This window comes from Meriones unguiculatus, chromosome 7 (genome assembly GCF_030254825.1).
Source record: "Meriones unguiculatus strain TT.TT164.6M chromosome 7, Bangor_MerUng_6.1, whole genome shotgun sequence".
In the NCBI taxonomy this organism is placed as follows: Eukaryota; Metazoa; Chordata; class Mammalia; order Rodentia; family Muridae; genus Meriones; species Meriones unguiculatus.
Genome location: NC_083355.1, coordinates 23,472,545 through 23,499,919, shown reverse-complemented (window position 1 = coordinate 23,499,919; position 27,375 = coordinate 23,472,545). Strand labels below are relative to the sequence as shown.

The 27,375-nt window shown below is 57.1% G+C and overlaps 1 protein-coding gene across 3 annotated transcripts; it reads left to right on the top strand.

Moving 5' to 3' along the window:
• The first annotated feature begins 4,394 nt into the window (after positions 1 to 4,394).
• Positions 4,395 to 26,971, top strand: Mllt6 (MLLT6, PHD finger containing). Of its 3 annotated transcripts, none has more exons than XM_021646827.2 (20): positions 4,395 to 4,890; positions 6,173 to 6,252; positions 6,741 to 6,795; positions 6,989 to 7,098; positions 8,025 to 8,128; positions 8,306 to 8,399; positions 10,442 to 10,666; positions 11,265 to 11,363; positions 13,752 to 13,887; positions 14,809 to 15,417; positions 15,786 to 15,967; positions 16,136 to 16,244; positions 17,157 to 17,223; positions 17,319 to 17,464; positions 17,826 to 18,023; positions 18,113 to 18,201; positions 19,270 to 19,619; positions 19,922 to 20,012; positions 21,963 to 22,319; positions 23,059 to 26,971. In XM_021646827.2, exons 1-20 carry the CDS (start codon positions 4,782 to 4,784, stop codon positions 23,098 to 23,100), a joined length of 3,252 nt encoding a protein of 1,083 aa, XP_021502502.1. In that variant the 5' UTR covers positions 4,395 to 4,781; the 3' UTR covers positions 23,101 to 26,971. The 3 variants fall into 3 exon arrangements, with proteins under 3 accessions (XP_021502502.1, XP_021502501.1, XP_060242813.1); XM_021646826.2 differs by having other exon boundaries at positions 13,752 to 13,968; XM_060386830.1 differs by lacking the exon at positions 4,395 to 4,890 and having other exon boundaries at positions 6,888 to 7,098; positions 13,752 to 13,968.
• Positions 26,972 to 27,375: the final 404 nt, after the last annotated feature.

Below are 27,375 nucleotides of genomic sequence, written 5' to 3'. Positions count from 1 at the left end.
CAGGTCAGGCCTTTCCTGACCTCATCCCGACCACAAGGATGGATTTCCTCCCTGTAGTACGGGAGCTGGTCACCGCACTCTCACCGCCCAATATAAAGTGATTTCTTTATATTGCTGTCACTCCCACCAGCCCAGGTGTTATCTGTGTAGCTCTGTCTGCCAGCCCAGGATTCGTTAAAGTATTTGCTGAACTTTCTCAACTTCTGTCCTGACTGGGACTCTAGTAAGAGGGGCGAACATGAGACTTCAGGAAGAAACGGTAGCCCAGAGGAACATGATAGGGAAAACAGACACCAGGTCACCCCCAAGCTGCAAAGTTCCCTGGGAACAGGGTCACCAACCCACAGTGTTAAGTCAAGGGGACTTCCAAGATTAAGTCACCCAAACAATTATCAGACAGTTACTGCTTTGCACAAGGCTACACACTCGGGCTAAAAAGGCTGGGACTAGGTTCCAAGTAGCTCTGAAGTCTGGGCCGATGACCCCATGAACTTAGGATACCTAGGAAGGTATCCTAACTCCCCAGAGGATGTAGCTGATGCTCTGAGGTGGTCAAGAGTAGTATTTCAAGGCACCTGCTAGGACTGCAGGTTGGAGAAGGGGGAACTAATTCTCTTCATTTGCATGTATTTGCTTATGAATCCTAAGCGCTGTGTCTTTCTGCGAAAACGTGTGAAGAGCACATGTTCAGGGCCACTGCGACAGTGACTCTGGCCGCCCAAGGCCTGGGAAAGCCCCCCCTACCACCTCGGTTCCTCTTCAGATGGGCCTCTGAGAAGCCTGAACAGGGCCCATGACTTAGAAGAGGCCTGCTGGCTCATCTCTCCTCCTCCACTCGATAGGTCACGGGCGGTCATAACCTTTGGTGGGAAATCACCCTTCCCTGTACCCGATATCCACAGGCAACTCGCCCCTTTCAATCCTCGGGCTGCTGCAGCCTATTTTGGAGAAACTGGAAGTCCCAGTTACGGTTCTAACCCGTCATAGCCAGTAAATGTCAGGGCAGGGGCTGGCACCCGAGACCAACTGGAACTCACCCTCCTCCTCGCCCTCTACCCCATCACCAGAACCCTCTTACTCATCGGCCGGGTTGCCCCCCGAAAGGGACTTAACCTCTCCAAGCGCCCCCCAAGGTCAGCGGCTTTGCTCTGGGGGCTGAAACAGTTCGCAGAGGCGTAAGGGAAACGCAGACCCGCCCGCGGGCACCCGCGCAGTCCGTCCTTCCAGCCCAGCTCTGTCTACCAGCCCAGAGGAGAGGTCGCACCCCCGGCCGCGGGCACCGACGACGAGAGCAAACGCAGCGCAAGAAAGCAAAACCGCTGCACTCTTCAGCCTCCCCCGCTCCGTTCCGGGAACCCGCGAACCAGACTTCGCGGAAGCGCGCCCCGCGGCAGGCGGGCAGGCGCCTGGGCCGGGGACCGCCCCGACCGCAGCCCGCTCGCCTGGGCCGGGAGGTGCGGGGGCCGGCGCGGTCGGGCCCGAGCAGCAGCACGGCGCGCGCTTCCGCCCCGCTCGGCTCCGGCGGCGGCCAAGGCGGCCCCACAATCCCCTTCTGGCTCCGGGGACGGGCGGGGCGGGGCGGGGCGGGGCGGGGCGGGCCGAGAGGGCGGAAATAATTTTCTGTTTCACCCTCTCTGCCCCAGTCCCTTTGCGGCGGGACGTGCAGGGCGGGCGCAGATTCGGGAGCGGGACGCACCGCCTGCGCTGGCGCGCCTCGCCGGCGGGCGAGGGCACTAACAGCAGGGGTTGAGCGCCTACTGTGTGTGTGTGAGGTCTCCAGGAAGGTGTCCTAGGTCCACAGCGCAGGGTAACGCCCCCACTTAAGGAGGGACCTGCGGAGCCCAAGAGTTGAAAGCTGTACTGTACGGCCAGAATATGCATGCGTGACACCCCAAACCAGAGAGAGAGAGGGGGGGGGAAGTCATGCTACGGAGGGCACTAGAAACTCGAGCCACTTGTTGGCCGAGACCCGCTTCTGCTTGGTTTTTGTGGAGGTGCACAAAGGATGCTCGAGGAAAGGCTGGAAGCTGGGGAAGGGGCCTGACCGCTCGGCCCCCGGTGCCCACGGTAAACCCAGCCTGGCCTCCGGAGGGTTCCCCGGGACCAGAGCGCGTGAACAGAGAGGCGGGCAGCCCCGCTCCCCGCAGGAAGAAGCCAAGACCGGGCTTACGTCTGGGCTCTGTAGCCCTCCAACCGTGTCGCCTTCGAGCAGTGTCTTTTAATCCGGGGCGCCCTCAAGTCCTGCCATCGGCTAAACGGGGGCATCTGCACCCACCCTAAGTGGCCGTCGCTAAAACTGTAAACCAAACCACATCCCTAAGTCACTCAACGGGCATCAGCCGTGCATCCCTAAAGCTCTGGGTACGAGTTGGACGCGGGTTTGACTCAGGACTGGCTCTCCCGTCCCCTGTTCCCAAGTCTCCAATTCCGGGACACAGAAACCAAGGGGGGTGGCGACCCTCGTCCGGCGGAACCCGAAACTGCGGCCACCGTGACGCGTCTCAGAGGCAAAGCCTCCCCCCCCCCAGCGGTTTGAAAGCGGCGCAGAGTCAGGACGGGCATCTTGGCGGCTTCCTTCGCAGTTTTATTCTCGGTTGTTACAAGTTACTCGCTAGAGACCCCAAGGAAGGTTTCCCCCTCCTGAGTTTTAATTTTTCGTACGAGCGAAGTTCATAATCTGAGTTTAAAAATACAAAAAAAAAAAAAAAACCCAAAACCGTGCTGGCCGAGATGCCTGCCCTCGACGTGTCGCGGGGGACGACCGTCCTGACAGCCTCCGGGCCGAGCGGCAGAGCCGGGGGCTCCAGCTCCAGAGCTCCCGCCTCGCCAGGATTAAGGGAGTAAATCCCTGACGCCACCGACCAGGTCAAGGACAAGTTCTCCCCCTCCCTGTTTCAGCCCTCCTGGGCGGGGACTCACCCCCCCCTTCCGGGATGAAAGGTACTAAAGAGACGCGGAAGGGGGAGCCGCGGGCTCCGGCCCCTTGATGTTCCGGTTGAACAGGTGCTGGTGAAAAGGAGGCGGACCCGGCGGAAGAGTCGGCCAGGGGGCCAGCGCGCCCAAGTGGGGGGAGCTGCCCCCTCCACCCCCAATTCGCCCAGCCCGCCTCCTCCTCGCCGAGCCCTCCGCCCCTCCCCCCCAGGAAGCGTCCCCGGCCTAGAGGTCTTTGAAGTGTGGATGAAGCCCCCAGGGCAGCCTTCTCCCCTCTGCCACCCAACCTCCTGCCGAGGGGGTATTTGACCTTTGGTCCCCGTGGGGCGCCGTCTCCTCCGGGCAAAGAAAAGAGGGGTTGGGGTGTGTGTGTGGAGGGGATCAGAGCTCGCCTAATGGGCCTGTACCAGCCTGGGTGTGTGTGTGGGGGGGGACGTCCCCCGAAGCTCAGATCCAACTCCGGAGACTTTAATCCGAAGTCGTAGAGGGGCTGCGGGCGCCAGTGTGTGTGTGTAGTGTGTGTGTGGTGTGTGTGCCCAGAAGTCAGGCGTGCTTCTGTACGCGAGCGCGTTCTTAACTGGAGTTAAATCTGGAGGCACTCCTTGAGGCTGGAGGTGGAGCTAGGTCTTTGAGAGATCCGGCGGTGGGGGCTTGGATGAAGGCGGGGTACCTCGGTGTACCCCTAAGGTGTCTTGAGACCCGGGGAGTCAGGACTTCAAAGGGACGCTCCCCGAGGGCAAGAATATCTCCCGTGGCGGCCGGCCCACACTAACATTCAGCAAATATTTGCGCGGGGCGTGGTGGTGCACGCCTTTCTTGCACTTGGGTGGCAGAGGCAGAGTAAGTTCAAGGTCATCCTTGACTACCCAGTGAGTTCGAGGCCAGCCAGGGGTACTGACTGGCGCTCCTAGCTCAGGCTAACAAAAATCATCATTGGTAAAGAGTGTCCAGAGTGAAAGTGTAAGAACGTGTGACGCTGTCTACCCTCCGGAGTGGCCCCCATGAGCTGCCATCCAAAGACACAACGCGGCCCCCCAAGAACAAGCACGGGAAAGGGGGTCCCGTCGCTCGAGTTCTCTTCAGAGCCCCTAGTTCTCATCTCCCCTAGATTTCCCTTGGGTTGAAGGAAAGGGGGTGGGGGTGGGGATGTCGGGGACCCGAAGTGTGACACCGAGGGCCGGCAGAGGGAAGGGCTCGGGGGCTACCCGCCCAAGTCATAAAAAGGGAAAAAGAAAAGACGGGGCGCGGGGGTGGGGTGGGGGGAAGAAGCTGCACGGAGCGCACGAGCGAAAAGCTCCCTACCAAGCCAGGCTTTGTTCCCTGAACCTAAGACTTTACCCGGCGGCAGGCGGGCCGGGAGCGAGCGAGCGAGCGAGCGGAGGCGCGCGGCCATGGCTGCCGCGGCCGGGCAGGGGGGCCGGGGGGGCGGCGCGTGAGCGGGGCGGCGCGGGGCGGGCGGGCGCCCGCGATGTGCCACTCGGCGCCTCCCCCGCCGGGTCGGGGTTGCACGGCGGCCGGGCGGCCCTGGTAGCCGGCGAGCGGCGCGGAGAAGGGGAGCGCGGCGCGCGAGTCTCATTGTTGGTGGGGTGTTGGGGGGGGTTGCCCGTCGGGGCATGAGGGCGAGAGCACGGCGGGGGGGGCGGCCAGACAGAGCGAGCGAGGAGGAGGAGGAGGACGCCGAGGAGGAGGAGGAGGAGGAAGGAGGAGGCAAAGAAAAGAAGCGGCGGCGGCGGCGGCGGCGGAGGAGGGGGCGAGGAGGCGCGCGGCCCCCGCTCCCTCCCTCCCCCCCCTGACCCCCGACCCACGCCGGCCGGCCCCCAGCCCCAGCCCCGGAGGGAGCTCATGGGAGTATGAAGGAGATGGTAGGAGGCTGCTGCGTATGTTCGGACGAGAGGGGCTGGGCCGAAAACCCGCTGGTCTACTGCGATGGGCACGCGTGCAGCGTGGCCGTCCACCAAGGTAAGGTGGGGAGGGGGGGGGTCGGCCGGCGGGGGGGGTGCTGCGGGACCCCGGGGGCGGTGCGCGCACCGGGGTGCCCTGGGCCGCGCCCTCCGGAGCCCTCCCGGGGCGCGTGCCCCTCCCCCACCCACCTGAAGCGGAGGGCGGCGTGGGCTCCCCCCCCACCCCAAGCCTGGTCCTCCAGGACCGGGTCAGGCATTGTTTTCTCGCCTATTGTTCCAGTCCCGCGCCCCCCACCCCAAGTTGAAGGAGTTTTGGGGAGAGTCCAGGGAGCATGGAGTGAACTCCCTGAGCCCCGCACCGCCGGTTGTCCGGGCTGTCCCGGGAATGTTTACCTGCGATGTATTCTCCCCCCCCCCCCACTACCACCCCAAGTCCCGCCCGGTTTATTTTGGTTCCCGCTCTGGGAGGAAGAGGTCAAGGGGGGGTCATCCCCCTTCGCTTCCGGATGCTGGGAGGAGCGGAATTGGGAAGGGAGGAGAAGGGTCCCACGGGAGAAGGGACTCCTGCAATCCTCCCGGGAAGAGCTGAGGCTGGGAGAGCGGTTGTACAGGGGGCCGGAATGGAGGAGAGGGAGGTTTGGAGTTTCCCCCAGCAGCACATGGTTCGGGAGTTAACTCCTTAAGGAATCTTGCCGAGGGCGCAGGCTGGCATCTCCGCCTGTCTGGCACAGGCAACCGCCCCCCTCCCCCTTTCTGAGACAACCCTTACTGTTGTGGCTGCGGGCTCTTCCCGCCACTCTTCTCCGGGTACCTGCGCCTAACCTGCTCTCAGTTTTGACTTTTTGACCTGTACCTGTGATAGAAGCAAAAGATGAGGTCCTTGGACCCCCCGACTTCCTTGCCTCATCCCTTACTGGCCCTTTAAGAAAATTTTCCCCCTCCCCCCCATAACAACAAAACGTGTTACAATCATGACTATTTCTTGATCTGATGCCTAGGGGACTGGTCAGGGCAGAGGCCGGGAAACTGGTCCAGGAAAAAGGGGGTGGGAGGGATGAGGATGGAGGATCTTTGGAAGTTTAAGGTCACGGACTCCGTCAGACCTTTTTGCCCGCTTGGAATGCTCGGTTGTGTGATTGAAGGCTGGCTCTATGCTGTTGGACATTTCTTGTGGCCCTGTTTCAGAGAGTGACCCCGGGTCTGGGGAGTAGCCCCACCTACTGGACTGGTTTTAGTCTCTTTCCCCGCCCCTAGTTACTCGGGGTAGGGAAAAAAAAAAAAAAAAAAAAAAAACCAGTGGCTGACGGCTTTGCGTGGTGACTTTCCTCCCCCACCCTTAGCTTGTTATGGCATCGTCCAGGTGCCAACGGGACCCTGGTTCTGCAGGAAATGTGAATCTCAGGAGCGAGCAGCCAGGGTGGTGAGTTGAGTCTGCGCTCTCCTTTTCCTCTGTCCCATACCTGAGCGTCTCCTGCAAGTTGAGCTAGGGTACCCTGAGGCTGGGACAGGACTAAGCCTTGTCACTCAGGATTTCCTGTTTCCTGCTGCTTATCACAGCCCCATCTCTCCCTCTGCTCCTCACTCAGCTCTGCCCTACCTCTGTCTTGGGGGCTTTGATTTTTTTTTTTTTTTTATGTGTGTGTGTGTGTGTGTGTGTGTGTTTTTTTTTTCCTGTGACTTTTTATTATGAAAGGTTTTCAAGGCCACAGGAGTAGAGGGGCTTTAATGATGAACCTTGCGTTCTCCCTTACTCAGTTTCCAGCAGTTAGGAGTTCACGGCCAAGGCTCTTTCCTTTACACCCTGGTCACCCTACCCAGATCTTATGTCATCTTGGGGCCTTTTGGATGAGTTCAGGGAGGGCCCGGCTCGGCAGAGTCCCCCAACCCTTGTGCTCCTTGCATTGGCAGAGGTGTGAGCTGTGCCCACACAAAGACGGGGCATTGAAGAGGACTGACAATGGAGGTGAGGGGAACCCTGAACACCTGAGGAGGTCAGCCAGGCCCCCTGAGCAGGTGTGGGGTGGAGGCTGGCTTTCCCTGCTCTGGTTGGTACAGGAAGGTTGTGGAAGCAGGGCACATGGCCTCCGGTTCCGTGCTGGGAAGAGTGGGGTCTTGTGCTTGCCGCCCCGCTGAGGCCCGTCCCCACACTGCCCCAGGCTGGGCCCACGTGGTGTGTGCCCTCTACATCCCCGAGGTGCAGTTTGCCAACGTCCTCACCATGGAGCCCATCGTTCTGCAGTACGTGCCTCATGATCGCTTCAACAAGGTCAGCAGCCCTCGCCCCGCCAGCGGTCCTGGGGCGCCGCCATGACGCTCTCGAGGGCTCTTGGGGAACTCGGGAGATGGGTGGGCACCTACCCCTGAGCTGCTTTCTTTGTCCTACAGCTCTGTCAGCCCCCTCAAAGTAGCACAGCAGGAGGGTAACCTCTAGTCACTCTAGTCAGAAGCACAGGCCTATCTAACACAGGACAGGGACGGTGCAGCAGGCACCCAGCGCTTGCCGTTAATCGAGACATGGGCAGAGAGGCTGTTGAGATGAGTGAGTGAGTGAGGCTTGCTTGGGTATATGGTGGTCAAGGATGGAGACATTTAGGCCGACACCTGGGGCATGAGAAAGAACTGGCTTTGAGGATGGCTGGTCCCAGGGTCCATGAAAAAGAGGCAGCATATGCAGAGTCCAGCAGTGGGGCTGCGGACATGTCAGGGAGCGAGGCCGACGTAGATGCTGGCATCTCGAACCTTACCAAGGGTTGTGCTGTCCAGCGTGGCGGCTAGCTACAAGAAGTTGTGGAAACTGAATACTCTGGGGCTGGAGAGATGACTCGGTTAATCCAGGCTCAGTTCCTGGAGGCACCTGCATGACAGCCCACAACCATCTTCCCTCCAGTTCCAGAGAAACAGTCCAGTGCCCTCTTAGCCAGATACTGTCACATACAACATAAAACAAACAAACAAACAGAGTGAGCGCTCAGTTCATCTCCTCGGGGCTCACGGTTTTGTGGCCCTGTGACTGCTGGCTGCTGGCTTAGCTTGTACAGGTTAGAGCCCCTTGCTGTCCCTGCAGAAAATTCTGCCTGAGAGCGCTGATCTGGGTGGTGGGGGACGGGACAGAGTTGAGGGGAGACCAGAGGACCCCTCAGCAGGCAAGGTGGGGTTCCCTGGAGGAGGGGTCAATTGTATTGTGCCCTGCAGACCTGCTACATCTGTGAGGAACAGGGCCGGGAGAGCAAAGCCGCCTCAGGAGCCTGCATGACCTGTAACCGCCACGGATGTCGACAAGCTTTTCACGTCACCTGGTGAGACCCCTGTCCCCGCCTGCACTGAGGATGGTGGTGGCTGCTGGGTCAGGAGCGCCCTAACTGCTGTCTCCTGAGAGGCGGTGGCGCCGCCACGCTTGGATCTTGGGTCCAGGGGGAAGGGGGTGGGGGCTGCTGTGGTTTGCGGCTCCACCTTTCCACCCTGCCTCTCCTCAGTGCCCAGATGGCAGGCCTGCTGTGCGAGGAAGAGGTGCTAGAGGTGGACAACGTGAAATACTGCGGCTACTGCAAGTACCACTTCAGCAAGATGGTGAGTCCCGCCTGCCGGTGGCGGCGGGCGCACGGGCTCCGGGCCGGGCCTGTACTTGCTGGGAGGTAGAAAGACTCCATCCCCAGCCTCTGAGGAGCTCTGCCTATGACAGGGAATGGTCGCAGCGTGAGGGATGCAAATCAACTGCACCAAGCGGTCCAGGCTAGGAGAGAGACTCCCGTTCCCGACACGCACACACACCCCTCCAGTCTGGGAATCCTCGAGCTAGGTAGAGTCAGAAGGATGCGTAGGATGAGAGCTCCTACCCGGACAGTATTTCTGCCACATTCATGACGTGTCTTGACCTTACGTAGTTCTCCCTCAGCCCCTAGTGTGCATGCACGCGCCCCATTTCGCAGAGACGTAAATTAAGCTTCCCCAAGGTTATCTGTATCTTGTCTCTCAGCTGGTGGGTGGGATTTGGAACAAATGGTTTCAGAAAGCCCCTCAGGAGCTGGCCATGTCAGGGGTAGACAGAGCCCTAAGGTGAGAAGGAGCCTCTGTTGGTGGCAGGAGCCTGGGAGGGTGTTTGATGGGCCCAGGCATGTAATGACTTTAAGGCAGGGAGATCTCATGGCTGAACAGACTTGGCGATTCCCCGGCCTGGAGTGTATCTCCGGAGGTAGGCTGCAGTCAGGACCGCTTGGAGAGCACCTAAGCCAGAGAGTAACACGATCAGATTTGTGTTATGGGCAGATTTCCCTGCCATCCACCGTGGAGCTGGGTCAAGAGACAGCTGCAAGCATGGGGGCGGGTGACAGGGCCGAGGCTGCATGCTGGAGTCACCCACCATAGGTGGATTCGTCTAAGCGTGAGAGTGGCCAAGAAGCGGAAGGCGAATGTGAAATAAGATCCAGGGGTGGAGAGAGGGGGATTCCCCGGGGTGTCTGGAAGGGGGTGACTGGCCTCTGGGGTGAGCACACACCCTGGTTCACCCCAGACCAGCTTGGTCTGTGACTGTTGCCCTGGTGTAATGATTAATTGTTCCCCTTCCCTTTTCGGCAGCGTCCTGGTTTTGCACATACATTACACAGTCGCCATGCTTTCAGAGTTTGATAGCGGCTTAGGACAAGGTCAGGAGGTTTGTTGCATTTGCAGGTGGCACCAGGTAGATAGAGACGCTCAGATTTGATGGGTGTCCCTAGGCAGGTGGCAAGGTGGAGGGTGCAGGGCCAAGCCTGCCCCTGTGGGTATCCAGAGTGGACTGGGCCCAGGGGTGTAAGAGATCTGGGAGAGAAGACCTGGAGCTTGGTGAAGCAAGAGCAAGGCCCAAGCTGCTGAGGCCTGAAGTCAATCTCAGGCTTTGGCATCGGTTGGGGAGCGTAGAGAGCAGCTGTGAGCCTAGGATGGGTAAAGCCATCAGAACAGGAGAGCAAGCCCAGGGCAATAACTTGGTGTTCGTTTCCCCAGCCCCTCAGTGGGGGGCGGCAGGTTTTCTGGACAGAGCTATACTGCTGGACAGAGCGAAAGCAGTACCGAGGGGGGAGGGAGGGGCATACGATGGCTAGAGAGAAATGCGGTTCTCGGGGAACAAGGGCTTCCTGAGTGTCCTGCATACTTTTGTTTTTCGAGACGGCTCTGGCTTTCTTGAAACTTGCTCTGTAGACCAGGCTGCCTTCGAAGTCATAGAGATGCGCCTGCCTCTGCCTCCCTGCTGGTGGCGTGTGCCACCACCACCCGGGAAGGCGCTGGCAAATGAGCTGTGGTTCAGTTCTGCCCGAGACTTGCTAGGAGAGGACTGTGGAGCGTAGGAGTGGCGAGCCAGCTGCCCAGATCCATTCCCAACCCCACTGTCCCCTGTCGAGGGCTGAGGCTGGCCCATGCCTCCTCTGCGCCTCTGTGGTTGGATCTGTACAGGGATTAAGCAGCTGGGGAAACAGCAGGGTTTCTAGGCTGACTGGATGACACGGGTGACCAGCAGCAGCGGAGGGACTGGGCCTAGGACCGTGCACCTTTAGGAACCTTCCCTAAGCTAATGAAAGGAAGGTCTGGCAACGCCTCTCAATCTCTTCCTCCCCCCTCTCCCCTCTCCACTCCCCCAGAAGACATCCCGGCACTCCAGTGGGGGAGGAGGAGGAGGTACAGGAGGAGGCGGCGGCGGTGGAGGAGGCAGCGGCAGCGGTGGTACCAGCAGTGGTGGAGGTGGCACAGGGGGAGGTGGCAGCAGCGGCAGCAACAGCTTCCTTACTGGCAGGAGAAGCCGGTCCGCCTCGCCATCTACCCAGCAGGAGAAGCACCCTGCCCACCACGAGAAGGGCCAGAAGAAGGTGAGGCCCTACCCTGCCTGGCACACCTGGCTTCAGAGACTACCGCCAGGTCCCCAGGCCTTCCCCCGAGGCCGCTGAGGTTGAGGGCGGAGATAACGAAGTGTAGGCTGGCCGAGCTGGAGACCCAGGGATCTCGAGGCCTGGCTCCTGCGTCTGTGTATCCTGTGTTCCTCGTGACACGACAGTGCTCCCAACCCCTGATTAGTGGCCCTGCGTGTTTACACACATCTCCAGTCTGTCCCCTTGTGCTCCCATCCCACGGAGTCCCCACTTCTGTTCAGTGTGCCTTCCGGGAGGGACACCCTTGTGAGTGCCTGCTCCTGCTCGTGTGTGTATGTGGCTGTGGCGCTCTGTCACTGGCACGATAATGGGACAGGCTATTTTTAGCAGGAGGGAGGATGGGGGGAGGGGCTCTTGGCACTCAGAGGATCTTGCCTGAGCCACTCCTGTCCAGCTGGAGTCTTACAACCCTCTGTGGAGGGAGAGGACTCACCGAGCCCCAATCCTGAGAGAGGTTCAGCTCTGCGCATCTACAGGCCATGGTTAACCTCCTCCCAGCAACCCCCGAGTTAACATCTGGTCACCTCTTCCTCCCCAGAGTCGAAAGGACAAAGAGCGCCTTAAACAGAAGCACAAGAAGCGGCCTGAGTCCCCCCCCAGCATCCTCCCCCCGCCTGTGGTTCCCACTGCTGATAAGGTACCATTGCTCATGATCAATACGCAGGGTGTGCTGGTCCGAGAGTGTGGAAGCACCAAGTGTTAAGGGTTAGGGTTGAGCGGGGGCCTGTTCGGACAATCTCATGATCAGTGTCACCTCTCACCACCGCCCAGTTGAGCTTAGAGAGTCTGCTCTGGCCAGCAAGCCTTGCCACATCTTAAGAGTGAGGTGGGATGCCTCCCTTCCTGCTAGCTGCCATAGAGAAGGAGGCTCAGCATTGGGATCGTGTCCTTGGGGAGCAGATGTGTGGCCCTCAGCCTTGTTTTCCTTGTTCCGGGGCCTAGCCCCGCAGGATTGGTGAAGAGCTCCTACCATCAGGAAGACATCTAGATCCCACTTCATGCTGGGTGTCAGTGGGGGTGGGAACCAGGCTTCTGACAGCACCCTGAAATCCCTCTTCACCCCGCCCTTCTCAGCAGGCTTGTCTCTAGAAATGGGTAGCATCTGAATGGGCAACAGGCAGGCCCTACCCTAGGCTAGTGCTAATCCAAGCCAGTGAAGACCCCGTGAATCCCCTGGGGGCTGCAGGAAGCCCTCCCTCCTGTCCCATTACTGCTAGACACCTCCGCTCCCTCACGTGGTTGGCAGGGCACTGGGCATCTTAGCGGGAGGCTCAGGTATCGTGTTTCCAGGGTGATGTCGCTGTGGCAACTGCCCCAGTAACACTCCACCCCCCCTCCTGCTTCTCTTCCCTGGGCTCACCTGGGAAAGCTCACCCGACCTTTTCAGGAACCTACAGGCAGGTAGAGAGACCCGGGAGGCCCCCTACCAACGGGGTAACCCTTGGAGGACACGCTGTAGAGTTTTGCGTATTCCCAACATCTAAGCTCCCCTTCCCCCAGCTCCTCTCTTCCATGGCTTTCCGAACCACATCTGGCTCCCTTCAGAACTCCAGCTGCTGGAAAGAACAAAGGAAGACAGAGATGGTGCCTCCACCCAGGGAGGGGTAGCGGCACGGGGTGGCTCCCACTTCCCCTCATTTGTTCTTCGAGCACAATTTGAATACCTGGTATCCACCCAAAAAAAAAAAAAAAATTTCCTTCCCTGGTACTTGAGGTGCAAAGACATACAGGCCAGACTGTCTTCAGAACCAGAGAAGGGACATGGGGAGGGTTTGATTTATTTTCTCAATATAACCCAGTGTGGTAGATGCCACGTCCACTTAATAAGTGAAGCAGAGGGTCTGCAGAGATGGCTCAGTGGTTGAGAGCCCTGGCTGTTCTTCCAAAGGTCCCAGGCTCGATTCCTAGTACCCACGTGGCAGCTTACAGCTGTCTGTAACTCCAGGTCCAGGGCATCTGACACCCTCGCACAGACGTACAGAAAGCACAGATAGGTAAAACACTAATGCACAATGCCTAAATCTTTAAAAAGGAATAAGTGAAGCAGCGACACAGAAGGCACATAATTTGTTCAAAAGCTCACAGCAAGTAAACAGGAAAGTTTTGAACCAAAGTAGTCTGGCCTGAAGGGCTGTTCTTGTTTGTTTTGGCTTTTTGAGACACATTTTTTTTCTGTGTAGCCTTGGCGCTCTGGCATTGTAGACCGGGTTGGCCTCGAACTCAACAATGATTTGCCTGCCTCTGCCTCCCCGAGTGCCGCTGTGTCCGGCTAAGAGCTGTGTCTTTGCTAGATAACAGTAGCAGCCACTGCCATCAGAATTCCTCGTGTACCAGACCTCTGCCCGGGATTCCCAGTAGGTCCCTGAAGATGCTGCTGCTGAGCTAGGTATAGCCTGGTGAGGAGGGCAGAGCCGTCTGCGCCCACAGCTGTGCTCCTGTAATCCTTCCCAACACCCTGCCCTCCCCCGTTATTTACTGCACCTCAGACGTGGGACAGTTTACTTCAGGCCAGCGTGGACACTGCTGTCATGCAGGCGTGGTTCCAGTGGCCTCAGAGTAAGACTGAATAGGTCATTCGCCGAGGTGTGTAGGGGAGGCTTCCTAGCTGGATGTTGGAGGAGCAAAGACAGGAGGGTTGATATGCAGGCCCAGGTATCCAGCAAGAGCTTATAGCAGTCAGAGATGGGCCAGAGCCAGGTGGCTTGTGAATGGTAAGAGCCTGAGGGCCCAAGACCAGCACAGCCTTTAGGTCAGAGCCTAGGATGAACAGGCAGGTGCGAATTGTAGATTGGTCTCGATTGGGTCCTGGAGCAAAGACCTTGGGTTCAGGGCATTCCCTAGAACTCCGCAGCTGCCTTCTCATTTCCTTCCGTGTTCTAGAGCCTCCCATGGGCTTCTTGGCCTGGAAGGCTTTCACAAAGGGCTCCCGACTCAGCCCAGGGACTGTGCCTTCACCCTGGATTCCTAGTCAGGCAGAGCTGGACTGTGCAGCTGGCCACGAGCCTGTTTTTTGTCTGTCTCTTAGGTCTCCTCAGCTACTACTTCCTCCCACCATGAGGCCAGCACTCAGGAGGCCGCTGAGAGCAGCAGGGACTCGAAGGGGAAAAAGTCTTCCAGCCATAGCCTGAGTCATAAGGGGAAGAAACTGAGCAGTGGGAAAGGTGTGAGCAGTTTTACCTCCGCCTCCTCCTCTTCCTCCTCTTCCTCTTCCTCCTCCTCTGGGGCCCCTTTTCAGCCTGCAGGTGAGTATGAGTGTCCTGGAGGAGGCTGGGAGCGGGAGCCTCTCTGTGCTGTTGTGGCAAGGGGCTTTGCCTGGTGGTCTATGTACTCCTTTCAGTGTTTGCAAACTGATGAGGAGAAGGAGGGCAGGGAATCCCCTGCCAGTGGCTCATTTCCCAGCTGTTTCCTCCACCCTTCCCTCTTTCCTCTTTTCTGTTTTTGAGAGCTTTTTTTTAAATGTATGTGGGTGCTTTTTCTGCACAACAGAAGAGGGCATCAGATCCCGTCATTGACAGGTTATGTCAGATCCTGTTACAGATGGTTGTATTGGATCCCATTTAGAGACGGTTGTGAGCCACCACATGAGTGCTGGGAATTGAACTCAGGTCCTCTGGAAGAGGAGTCAGTGCTCTTAAACTGTTGAGCTCTCTCTTCAGCCCACACCCTTAAACCAGAGTTCCCCATTTCCGTACAGGGCCCCACTCCTCCGGCTCCAGAGCAGTGTCCCCTACTTTCATATCAAACGGGCCACTTGAAAGCATCAATATATCAGTTCCAGGCACAAAGGCCTGTAATCCCTTTTGGATTACAGCATTTGGGAGCGGCAGGATTGCTTCAATTTGAGGCCAGCCTGTGCTAATGCATGAGATCCTGTCCCCAGGCTGTGCTAATGTAACAGTAATTTGTCCACGGGTGGGAGTTGCTTTCTTTCCTGCTTTGTTTCTGGCGGGGAGTGTCCTCCTAGGACAAAGGCAGGTCGAGCTGGCCTGGAGGCCAGGCTTCATTTCCTAGCTGGTGTTCTCTCTCCTGCTGGTGGAGAAGCGGGGTGGTGGTCCAGCAGTAATTCCCCTCCTTTGCTGCAGCCTCATCTCTGCAGAGCTCTCCTGACTTCGCAGCATTCCCCAAGCTGGAGCAGCCTGAGGAAGACAAGTACTCCAAGCCCGCGGCCCCCACTCCGCCAGCCCCTCCCTCACCCACGGCCCCGGAGCCCCCAAAGGCTGACCTCTTCGAACAGAAGGTGGTCTTCTCCGGCTTTGGACCCATTGTGCGTTTCTCCACCACCTCCAGTTCCAGCCGGGCCCGAGCCCCCTCACCCGGAGACTATAAGTCTCCCCATGGTTCCGGGGCCGGGGTCTCAGCGGGCACCCATAAACGGATGCCTGCACTGAGTGCCACCCTTGGACCTGCCGAGGAGGCCCCTGAGACAGGCCTGAAGGAGAAGAAGCACAAAGCCAGTAAGAGGAGCCGACATGGGCCAGGCCGACCCAAGGGGAGCCGAGGCAAGGAGGGGTCCACAGGCCCAACTGCCTCCCTCCCTTCGGCTCAGTTGCCTGGCTTTACTGCCACTGCTGCCTCACCCTTTTCCGGGGGCTCCCTGGTCAGCTCCGGACTCGGGGGTCTGGCCTCCCGGACCTTTGGGCCTTCAGGAAGCTTGCCCAGCTTGAGCCTCGAGTCTCCTCTGCTGGGGGCAGGTTAGTGACCCCTGTATCCAGCCAGTCCTGTACGTGGGTAGGGGCTTAAACAAGAGTTAGAGGAAACATAGTTAGGTGAAAACTGCTGCAAAAGGCAGAGCAGAGGTGTCCCATTTCCCCTAAGGTGTCCCCTAAAATGTCTCCTGCATGAAGAGGTCGAAGTAGACACCAGCAGGACTTACAGGGTGGTGACGGAGGGATAAGAAAAGCTAAGGGTTTACCTGCGTAAGGCAGGGTAGTAGGCTGTGTATGGCTGGAGCCCTAGGCATGCCGTGTTCCCTGAAGAGGGCCAGGCTTCACCGCTGACCAAAGAGGATTCTGGGATAAAAGGTGACCGTAGGGTTTCCCCTGTGTCTTTGTACCTTCAGGCATCTATACCAGTAATAAAGACCCCATCTCTCATGGTGGAGGGATGCTGCGGGCTGTCTGCAGCACCCCACTCTCTTCCAGCCTGCTGGGCCCCCCGGGGACCTCAGCCTTGCCCCGCCTCAGCCGTTCCCCCTTCACCAGCACCCTCCCACCCTCTTCTGCTTCCATCTCCACCACTCAGGTGAGACCCTGTTCCTGGCTCCTCTCCTGGGCAGGTTGGGGACGGAACCTCCTCTGTGGTCTCTGCTGGGCCCCGTTTCCTACCGCACAGCACAGCTGTATTCAACCACGTCGGATCTGAGAGCACAGAGGGCAGGAACGAGGCTATAGCGTTTGTTTCTCCCAACAGGTGTTTTCTCTCGCCGGCTCTACCTTCAGCCTCCCATCTTCCCACATCTTTGGAACCCCCATGGGCACTGTTAACCCCCTCCTCACCCAAGCTGAGAGCAGCCACACAGGTATGCTGGCCCCTGCTCCCGTTCCCCTTTGTTCTGAAGGATGTGGCTGTGGAAAGCATGAGGGCCCCCTCCCTCTGGCCTGGCTTGTTGCTTACTGTGCCTAAACAAATGTACTTGACATAAGGGACCCCTTACAGGAAAAGCAGTGCAGGGGCAGGCCTGGCAGTGCCGCCCCCTCACACAGAAGAGACTTGCTCGAAGCAGTAGGGAGGGAATAGCAAAGCCAGTTCGGACCATCAGGTGCCAGTTGTAGTCAGGGGTTCACAGAGGTCCCGCCAGCTGGGCTTCCTGCTCTCCAGGTGTTTAGGAGTTAAGTGGGTGGGAGGCAAGTTCCCTCATCTTCCTTGAGCCTATTCAGCCCCTGAGAGCTGAACAGACACCCAGCCTGCCAGCCTGGGGTTAGGGCTAAGCTGCAGGCTGCCAGCTCAGGTGACCTTTCAAAGAAAGCAAATCGGACTTCAGTGTCAGGACTCAGTGTGTCTTCTGTAACCCAGAGCCAGGGTTCTGCGGCCAACGGTTTTCTCACCTGAGCTTGTGACTAACGGTCTAATTACACGATAATACAGTGATTAAGGGTTTGCCGGCTAAACACTTTTATGACCTTATTTTAATCTTCATAATAATCATCACTGTAGAGACCCTTGAGCTACCCCCCTCAAGGTCACACAGCCAGTGTTGGGCTCAGTTGGTCCAGGTTTGCTACCACCTCAGTGTCTGGAAGATCTGGAGGCAGGCAGCAGGAGAAGAGGGCGTTCCTGAGGTGGGGGTGCCCCCCAGGCTAGGATTGGGGCTTCCTGAAGAAGGTGGGGTCAGTGTTGAGGTGCTAGGAGCAGCACCGACTTTCCAGGGAGGGCCCTGAGGCAGAGAGCCCCATTTTCCCTCCTGACCCTTGCCATCCCTTCTCCTTCCAAGAGCCAGACCTAGAAGACTGCAGCTTCCGGTGTCACGGGACCTCCCCCCAGGAGAGTCTCTCATCCATGTGAGGGAGGGTGCGCCTTGGAGGAGGGAGGTGGGAGCGGGTGGGGCTGGAATCCGTGCTAGATGGGCCTGAACCCATCCGTCCCCTGGCCCCAGGTCTCCCATCAGCAGCCTCCCTGCACTCTTCGAGCAGACGGCAGCAGCGCCCTGTGGGGCTGGCCAGTTAGACTCCACGGCCCCTGGAACAACTAATATGGAGCAGCTGCTGGAGAAGCAGGGTGATGGAGAGGCTGGCGTCAACAGTGAGCAGGGGTGCACAGGGGTGGGAGGCCTGTCCCAGCCCCCCCCCCCCCGCTTTCCCTGTGGCCTCAGGGCTCATCTTTAATCTCGCCCGCGTGGCGCTCTGGGCAGTCTCCGTTCCTCCCGGCCTTCTGGCACAGGTCTTAACCAAACCCCAGGTTGCACCCTCTCTCCTCCATCTCTGTGGTGCTCCCACAGCCCTCAAAGCTCTGCAGTCTCAGACCCTCCTTACCGCCAGTGGGAGCAGCCTCCCCAAGGAGATCTGGGTCACCTTTTCCCTCCAGACCCTGTACCTCCCTCCCGCCGGCCCTGCTTCCTTGCTGCACAGTGCGCTAACCTCTGGCTCCTCCTCTCTCTCTGAAGTTGTGGAGATGCTGAAGGCCCTGCATGCACTGCAGAAGGAAAACCAGAGGCTGCAGGAGCAGATCCTGAGCCTCACAGCCAAGAAGGAGCGACTGCAGATTCTCAATGTGCAGCTCTCCGTACCCTTCCCCGCCCTGCCTGCTGCCCTGCCGGCCACAAATGGCCCTGTCCCAGGGCCCTATGGCCTGCTCCCTCAAGGTGAGGGGATCCAGCCCGGGCTGGGGTGAAGAACTGCTGCCTCTCGGCTTGAACCGGCTCCATTGTAGCTCCCATGTCCCCTCCTTTAGCCGGCAGCACTGACTCCTTGAGCACCAGCAAGAGTCCTCCAGGGAAGAACAGCCTTGGCCTGGACAATTCCCTGTCCACGTCTTCCGAGGTGGGTGCTGCAAAGAGGGGACGGGAAGGAGGGACTGGAGGGGGGCTCTTTGGTCTAGGTACTACCTAGCAGCTGTTGGAGGCCGGCCAGTAAAGAAGGGATTACCCGAGTAATTGGTTCTCTTCATAGTCATTATTGTTTTTTTAAAGTAGCGCGTGTGAGACGCCTTCTTAGTACACAGCCCCAGCTAAGCAGACTCCATCCCCCTGAAGGTGGCCTGAGCCCCAGAGAGCAACCAATGGTGGCAAAAGGGAAATAGAAAGATGAGCTCAATTAAGGGCTGAGGGAACACGAGGGAAGGCCGTCTTGGGAAAGCGCGTTGAAGCGTCTGTGAAGGGTTTATTACAGTGCGTCCTGCAGACTAATCCCTGTGTAATTGTTGGCGGTTGGAATAGCACTTGGCTATTGTTATGTTGTGGTTATTATTGGAACCAAACAAACCGGGTGCTTGTTTCTTCTCTGCCACTTACTAACTGTGACTTGGGGCGGTAATAGTCATAGAAGTAACACTTGTTGCACGCCTGAAACTTAAAAGGGTGAGTTGCTCTAGCCTTTCAGGATGACCTTGTGGAAGGGATATTCTGGTCATCTCTAGTTCACACATACGTAAACTAAGGCAGAGAGGTTGAACCCAGGGTAAAAACCCAAGCTGTTGAGTCTTGGGCGTGGTATCTGAACCTGAGCCTCTTGTCTAGTGAGAGGTTCTATAGCTCTTGGCTGCAGAGTGCCTGAACCATTAAAGTCAATGGCTTTAGCCATAAATTGGAAACAGCGAGGTCAAGTACCAGCCCTGGACCTGGCCCCTTGGAAAACCACTGCCATTACCATTGTCTGTCATCAAGCCAGAAAAACGAAGGGTGATAGGCCCCCAGAAGTGGCCAGTCAGTGTGAGCTATGAAAACTGCAGAGCTCTTTACCCTTTATCCCTGAGCCTTGCTGTTTCTCTAGACTGTCTGCAGGCTTAGGGGCCTTTGCTGAGGGAGAATGCTGGTGGGTACCGGGCTGGGGACCAGAAAGGCCACTCTGGCCCTCTGCCCTCTGACCTGTCCCTTCCCCCTCCCTCCCCAGGACCCACACTCAGGCTGCCCGAGCCGCAGCAGCTCATCGCTCTCCTTCCACAGCACGCCCCCACCGCTGCCCCTGCTCCAGCAGAGCCCTGCTACTCTGCCCTTGGCCCTGCCCGGGGCCCCCGCCCAGCTTCCGCCTCAGCCACAGAATGGGCTGGGCCGGGCACCCGGAGCAGCGGGGCTGGGGACCATGCCGATGGCCGAGGGACTGTTGGGTGGGCTGGCGGGCAGCGGGAGTCTGCCCCTCAATGGGCTTCTGGGGGGGTTGAACGGGGCTGCTGCGCCCAACCCCGCGGGCTTGAGCCAGGCTGGCGGAGCCTCAACCCTTCAACTGCCGGGTTGTCTCAACAGGTGAGGGGAAAACAACCCCATGGAAGGGAATGGGAGGCTGGATGTGGGAGGGGTTGCCCTCAACACCCCTTTTTCCCCCAAAGGGAAAAAAATGTCTCCTGACCCTATAGGATTTATAGTCCTGGCAGTGTGTTGACTTTAGGGGTTCCCCAGAACTTTAGCCCTGGGTGTATCTGGACAGGAATAGTCCAGGGGACAAGATGTTAACCGTGTCCATCTTCCTGGGCCTGAGGGCATCTGGGGGCTCCTGGGTGTGGGGTACACTTCCCTGCAACCCCTCATCTGTGTTATCCCTGCCTCAGCCTGACAGAACAGCAGAGACACCTCCTTCAGCAGCAAGAGCAGCAGCTCCAGCAGCTCCAGCAGCTCCTGGCCTCTCCACAGCTAACCCCAGTGAGTGTCCCCTCCCTTGTCACCCCCTGCCCAGCTCCACCCACACTGCCCGCCTCCAAGAACGAAGCCACCCTGGGAGTTGCCTGCAGGCTGGTGGGATTGGGCCTGTGGGGTTTGTGGGCAGTTAGGAGACAAAAGACTGTTTTGAGAGCTTCCTAGGCATTGGGTAAGGGCTGCTTTGAGGCCCTTAAAGTCTGGAGGTGGCAGGTCGAGTAACTGAGCTTTGCAGTCCTTGCCCCTCCTCTCCCCTCCCCCCCAAGTCTTTAGGGGATGGTATCGGAGCAGGTGACATTCTTTCACCCAACTTCTCGGGTCCGTCACCCCTGTTGTGCTCTTTTCGTCTTTGGAGAGAAGTGGTTTCCCCTGTGAAAGTGAGGGAATGAAGCTGGGGCGTGGCTTGGCGGCACAGTGCGTATCAGGTCCTTATCTGTAGCTCCAGCAAGGCAAATAAACAGACCGCGGTTGCTGGGTACGCTGTGTGCTGTATTCCAGTAATCTAAGCATTTTGGCAGCTGAGGCTGGAGGATGGCTATGAGTTCAAGGCCAGCCTGGACTACATAACAAGTGTCAGTCTATCCAAGACCACAGAGTAAGACTGCTCTCTTAAAGAAACAAAACAGAAACCCCGAAACAATGAACAGGCTGTTAAGATGCCTCCTCAGGTGAAAGTCCTGTTGGCCTGAGTTTCTCCCCGGAGCTCATGGTGGGCGGGGAGAACAGCCTTACTGACCTGGACTTGCACCCCTGACTAACACACTAAATAAATAAATGTAATTCATTTATTTATGTATTATTTGTTTTGTTGGTGGTGGCTTTTTGTTTCTTTATTTGGAGACAGGGTCTCTCTGTGTGGCCCTGGCTGTCCTGGAACTCGTTCTGTAGACCAGGCTGGCCTCAAACTCAGAGATCTGCCTGCCTCTGCCTCCCACATGCTGGGATTAAAGGCGTGTGCCACCACTGCCCAGTCAAATAAATATGATTTCAAAAAAAAAAAATTATTCAGCAAGAGAAGCAGTTTAACTGATTACTGTATGGGAATAAAACTAGGAACAAGATTTCTTAAGATAAACTGACAATTTTGGTTTTTGAGGCATGGAGGATATTTTTGCCTATTCAAATGAAAATAAATCCCTTTTAAATTTATAGAAAGAATAGTTGGGTATGGCAGTTGAAAGCAAAAACAATTTTTCTTTTTCTTTTTTTGCCTCCTGTGCTTTGTTTTCCTGTTCTATTTTTATTTCATGTGTATGTGCACCACAGTCTGCAGTACCCACAGAGGCCAGAAGAGGGCACTGTATCCCCTGGAATTGGAGTTACAGAATGGTGAAAGCTACCCAGTAGCCGCTAGGACTCAAGGCCAGGTCCTCTTAGAAGAGGAGCCAGTTTGCCCACAAACCAGTTTTCTTCTTTGTATGTTTTTGGCTTTTGGAGGCAGTGTCTCTAGCCTTGATTGGCCTTGAACTCACAGAGATCCTCCTGCCTCTCTCTGCCTTTGCCTCTTGAGTGCCACCACACCCAGCCCACAAACCAGTTTCGATACTAAATATTTCGAGAGACAGGGTTTCCCTGTGTAGCCTTGGCTGTCCTAGACTGGCTTTGTAGACCAGGCTGGCCTCGAACTCAGAGATCCGCCTGCCTCTGCCTCCTGGAGATTGTTGTCCCAGTTTAGTGCTTTTCCATTTGGCGAGGCATTGTGGTTATCTTCGGGACTGAAGGCCTGACAGAGGGCAGGGCCAGAAATGCACTTGCCCAGGTACAGCTGACAAATGTTTACCTCCATGCGTAGTCATTTTCTTGTCCAGCTGGGAGACGGAGGCCCGGAATGTGAAGGTAGAGACAGAACCCTGATGGCCTCCCTGTCACGGGATGAGGGGCCCTGGTCTGGCCAGGCAGGCAGCCCTGGGGAGAGACAGCAGGAGCCCCCTGCCAATGAGCAGTCTGTCCTTGCAGGAGCACCAGACTGTGGTGTACCAGATGATCCAGCAGATTCAGCAGAAACGGGAGCTGCAGCGGCTGCAGATGGCCGGGGGCTCCCAGCTGCCCATGGCCAGTCTGCTGGCCGGAAGCTCCACCCCGCTGCTGTCCGCAGGCACCCCTGGCCTGCTGCCCACAGCATCAGCCCCACCCCTGCTGCCTGCTGGAGCCCTGGTGGCCCCTTCCCTCGGCAGCAATACCAGTCTCATGGCTGCGGCAGCTGCGGCCGCAGCAGTAGCAGCAGCCGGCGGACCGCCAGTCCTCACTGCCCAGACCAATCCCTTTCTCGGCCTTCCTGGGGCAGATGCCAGTGGGAATGGCCCCAAAGGAGGGGTGAGTAGGGGCCCGGGGCTTCCCTTTATTCCTGTGGGACAAGCGGAGGAGGAGGGGCACAGCAGCATCAGATTCTTCCAGAGTGGGAGGCAGCGGCAGCCCCTAGGTCAGCCAGGCAGCCCGCTCCAGACAGTGAGACCTCGGCTCCCAATTGGGCTCCCTCCTTCGGAGAGAAAAAAGGCCACTGAGCAGGTACCCATAAGAAAAGAGCCACTTAGAAAACAGCTGTCCGGCCTGGTGAGGTGGTTCACTGTTTTGTTTTGTTTTTGTTTTTAAGTGATTGCCACCAAACCCAATGATTTGAGTTTGATCCCAGGGACCCTCATTCGGAGAGAGAACTGACTCCAGAAAATTGTCCTTTACTGTCCACACACACATACACACTAAAGGAATGCTTTACTTTGTTTTTGCATAAAATTCCTTTAAAAAAAAGAAGAAGCTGGCTTTCTAGTGGGAGGAGTAATTAGAAAAGACATTTCTGTGTACAGCAGTTAGAAAAAGATGACCATCTGGATAGGCCTTCCTTCCTTGGACAGCTAGCCTGGGCTCAAGAGGTCAGCAGCGGGCACAACTAGATGCTTCCCTCACTCCTCCGCACAGCACACTCTGGGCGGAGACCTGGCCAGCTCATCCTCTGCTTTTCTCAGCCTCCTTTTCCATTCTTGGGAGCTGGTCCTAGCTGGGTATTATTAGGGCAAGGTGTCTCCCAACGCTCAGAGCCTTCCTTTCTGTTTTCCAGACTGCTGACAAAGGAGCCTCAGCCAGCCAGGAAAAAGGCTAATGCTACCTGGCCCCTCCTGATCCCTACATGGCTTGAGGGTCCTTGCCTGGAGTGGCACCTGGGCCCAGACTCTGGAGAGCCAGGCCCAGAGCCTGTGCAGATTCCCAGGGAGTATGTGGTGGGCGTTCCAGGTGCTGAGGAGAGAAACTGGAGGAGAGCCCTTCCACCGGGCCCATGCCCACACCGCACTGGCTGCTTCAGGAGAGAGGATCGGGGAGGCCAGGCTCCAAGCCTGCCCAGGAGCCCCATCCTCTGCAGATGCCTAGGGCCCCCCAAAGAGCAAAGTAGGTCATGGCATAAGTAGAGGGTTGGTTGGACCTACAACATGAACCAATCAGCACTTGAATGGGGAAGGTGAAGGGTGGGCCCCGGGCCTACCTGTGTGTGGAGATTCCTTATGGAAAAAGGGCTGGTCCCGCATGACCTTTAGTTTCCTCCCAGCAGAAGGGATCTATCCCTTTGACTGTTTCTCATCATCCCTCCCCACTGAGGGTCACAAGCTGAGCTTGGAAAAGCCTACAGATGTGGGGGGCTGAGGAAGGGCAGGATAGCACCTCTTGGCCTCATGATGGGGCTGGGCGGGGGAAGTCCCTTGCTGTCCTTGGTGTCCTGCCCCTTTTTGCACTATTGGCTTGAGGAGTGCCGAGGGTGGGGAGAGGGAGCTGCCTGACTCCACAGAGCGTGTGTGTGTGTGTGTGTGTGTGTGTGTGTGTGTGTGTGTGGAAAAGAGAGAGAGAGAGAGAGACATCAGTCTTTCTAACCTGTCTGTCACTTCTTCCTCTGGACCTGGGGCAGCAAAGGGCAAGGACAGGAGCAATGGTCAGAACCAGAGCAGGAGCTCAGAGCTCTTGTACCTGGTACCTTCTCACCAACTCAGGTCCTTTTCCAGGGCATGAATGGTTAACTTTAAAAAAAAAAAACAACAAAAAACAAAAAAACAGAACAGAACTCCAGTATTGGAGAATTCCTGTGGGCTGGGGCTCTGAATCAGGGTAATACCCTACCTTCCCTCCCTTGGACCCCACTCCATCTCAGGGCCCCCTCAGGGCCTCCTCCCCTCACTGGTAGTTTGATCTTTCCTGGCACAAGAGATGAGGGGAGGGGTAAAGTGCCACTTGTTTTCAGCAGAAGTCTCCAACTCAGCAGTAGCTAGCCTGCCTCTTGAATCCTACTCTCACCAGCTAGTAGAGCCACTTAAGCTAACAACTGTCCCCTTAACCCAGCAGCTGTTTTCCAGGGTGTAGTAACGGGTGGCAGTCCATCTGCCCAGGGCCATTACGAAAAGCGTGGAGTGGGACGTGGGAGCACAGCCACGGAAGCCTGTGTCTCTTTCGGTTGCACTGGCTGGGACTGAGGGTCAGTTCCAGTTTTCCCTAATGCTCATACCTGTGGGTCTCTTTGCATGTGTGCATTTTTGGTGTGTTTCTGTTTGGGTTTTGTTGTTGGGGTTTTTTTGTTGCTTTTTTTTTTTTTTTTTTAAATAAAAGATGTGTATATTTTTGGCAATGACAGAAATGTAGTGCAGATATATTTTTGCCTGTGCTGCTCAATTTTTTTTTTCTGATCTGAGAAATAATATTAATATTCCTGTTGATAAGACTGTAAGATGATAGGTTGGACTGGGGACCTTCAGAGGCAAACTCTTCAGCACTTGAACGGGCTCTGGGGGGCAGTTGTGATGACCTCAGAAACACTTTTTGTAACGGCTCAGTATCAGAGAGACCTCATCTTCATCTTTTCAGCTCTTTAACTCCTTGTCGACAAGCCAGTGAGTTCTTGAGATTTTTAGACAGCGGCTCACTTATCCAGGCTCAAACCCCTGCCCCAGCCACCGTTGAGAATCACGCAGCCTCTGTTGTGTCAGGGAAGGCCCGTGCATGTCGAGCAGGAGGGCTCAGTGCCCTGGACCCGATGCTGCCCAGCCCCGGCCACTCTGACCTCTGGAACTCGGCTCTCAACTTTCTTGAGCTCTTTTTCCTACTCTGGGCCAGGGTGCCCTTAGCAGGTAGTCAGGTTAAATTTGCAGGGAGCTCTAGGCCTTGCATGAATTGGTGTTGCTCCTTTTTTGGGGGGCAGGGGTTGGATTTTTCAAGACAGGGTTTTCTCTTCTGTAGCCCTGACTGTCCTGGAACTCACTTTGTAGACCAGCCTGGCCGGGAGCTCAGATCCTAGAGGTGGGCCGGTGGAGGTGCTGCTCCTTATACTGAGCTATGAGGGAGGTTGTGGCTCTTCTGGTGCAGCCTCACAAGTAGAACCATGACAGTCCTCAAAAAGGGAGCCGGATGCTGCAGAATGGCTCTGATGACCTCATGGCTTCCAGCCTTGGTCCGTCCTTTTTTGTTCGTTTTGTTTTTTTGAGACAGGGTTTCTCTGTGTAGCCTTGGCTGTCCTGGTCTCACTTTGTAGACCAGGCTGGCCTCAAACTCACAGCGATCCTCCTGCTTCTGCCTCCCTGAGTGCTGGGATTAAAGGTGTGTGCCATTGGTGTGTCTTTTGATAGCTTGGTAGAGTGAGGGGAAGGGTGCAGATTTGGGGCCATCTCTGTCTGGGTGGGGGAGGATGTGGTTTGCAGAGCGGAAGTGGAGTCTGAGAATGCATGAGTGAATCTTAATGTCACCACCCTCAGAAGAGATGAGTGAGTATCGCATGCTTTGCCTGTGCCCACCGAGGGCTGTAGGGGGGTCATGGCTACTCAGCTGTATTTAGGGGTCCTTGGAGCTGGCTGTACAGGTGACTGCTCTAAACCTAGGAGGGACAGGTACCCAGTGACAGCAGTGATGAGCCTCCGTTCCCGGCCTCTGGACATTCCTGTCCCACTGCCCAGCCTTTTAGCTGCAGCTGGTTGTCTGGCTGTCCGTGTGTGTGTGTGTGTGTGTGTGTGTGTGTGTGTGGTGGCATGGTTTGGAGTGTAGGGTTGTGAGTGTAGGGTCATGACTGTGGTGAGAAGGTATCTATATAGCACTGTCTTAGCCCTGAGCTGATGAATCCTCTCCATAGACAATGACACTTTAAGGGTTGCCTTTAAAAAAGAATGAGTTGTATCTCTCTTCCCCCCTCCTTCATCCCAGCTTGTGGGTGTCCCCCTTAGGCTCCTTGGTCTACTGCTGCCCCTAGGTAGCCTGATCTTGAGGCTGGTGACCCGTTCCCTTTCCTGGGTTGAGACCCAGGGAATGCCCACCCTAGACTCTTAGGAAGGGCCTAGAAAAGAGGGGAGCCCAAAGAAAGGCTAGCATTCACATTTTCCTTTCTCAGACTGGAAATGCTGACAGGTTTTCAAAGACAGACTCCCCGTTCCAGTTTCCATCATCCTTAAGAGTGCCGTGGGCCAAAGGGAATAATAGCTGGTTCCTAGGGAGAGGTGCCCAATAGGGTGGAGGTAACTTAACCCAGATCCTGGAAGAAGGCAGGGCCAGGGAGCCCCTCCGATCTTTGCAGTTACTTCTTCCTGGGTTCCTGGTACGTCTCATTCCCACCTTGTCTTGACCTACTGAAGAGCTGGGGACTGAGGGCCGCCCTCACTCTCCTGTATCCACTTTCTCCAGCCCCATTGGGGACTGAAGACCGAAACTCTGGCTTCCTTCCTTCCTTCCATCCCAGCCTGTTTCCATGTAGCAGACCCTTCCTGGGGGAGCAAGGAAGGGAAGCCACAGATCGCAAACCCAGGGCCTCATTTTTCATTCTTTCTGAAACCTTTATATCCTCAGCCCAAGAGGCAGTGTTCCCCCGCGACCTCCAAGCCTGGAATCGTGCATAGCCTGGGTCTTGTATCTTTGTATAACGGATGTTATTTGTACGAAGGGCAGTTCGTAAACAGCACTTGTTCTTTTAATAAAAGAATGTTTTACTAAGAAAAAAAAAAAATCCAAAGAGACCTTGCTTTGTCTGCTTTCATTGGAGGGAGGGAGGGAGGGAGGTGGGCTGCCAGCTGTGGAGGCCTGTGGGAGGAGGTCAGGGTATGGTCAGCGACCCCCTTTTCAAGAGTAGTTCAGATTGGAATGTGGAGAACGTTCGGTACGGTTGAAGATGCAGACACCCGAGCCCTGCTGGGGGAGATAGCCCCACACTGCGTGTGCTGTGAAAACGCGCGGCCTTCCACTCTGCAGGGCCAGGGCGGCACCTGCGGGCTCCGGGCTGCTCGGTCCGCCCCTCCTGCGCGGGGCTGGGCAGTGTCTTCCGGGGGGCGGGCCGGGGGCGGAGCGGAGAGGGCGGTGATCCGGACGCGGTGGCGATGGTCATGCGCGGCGTGGGCACGAGTCTGCACGCTCTGGTCATGCG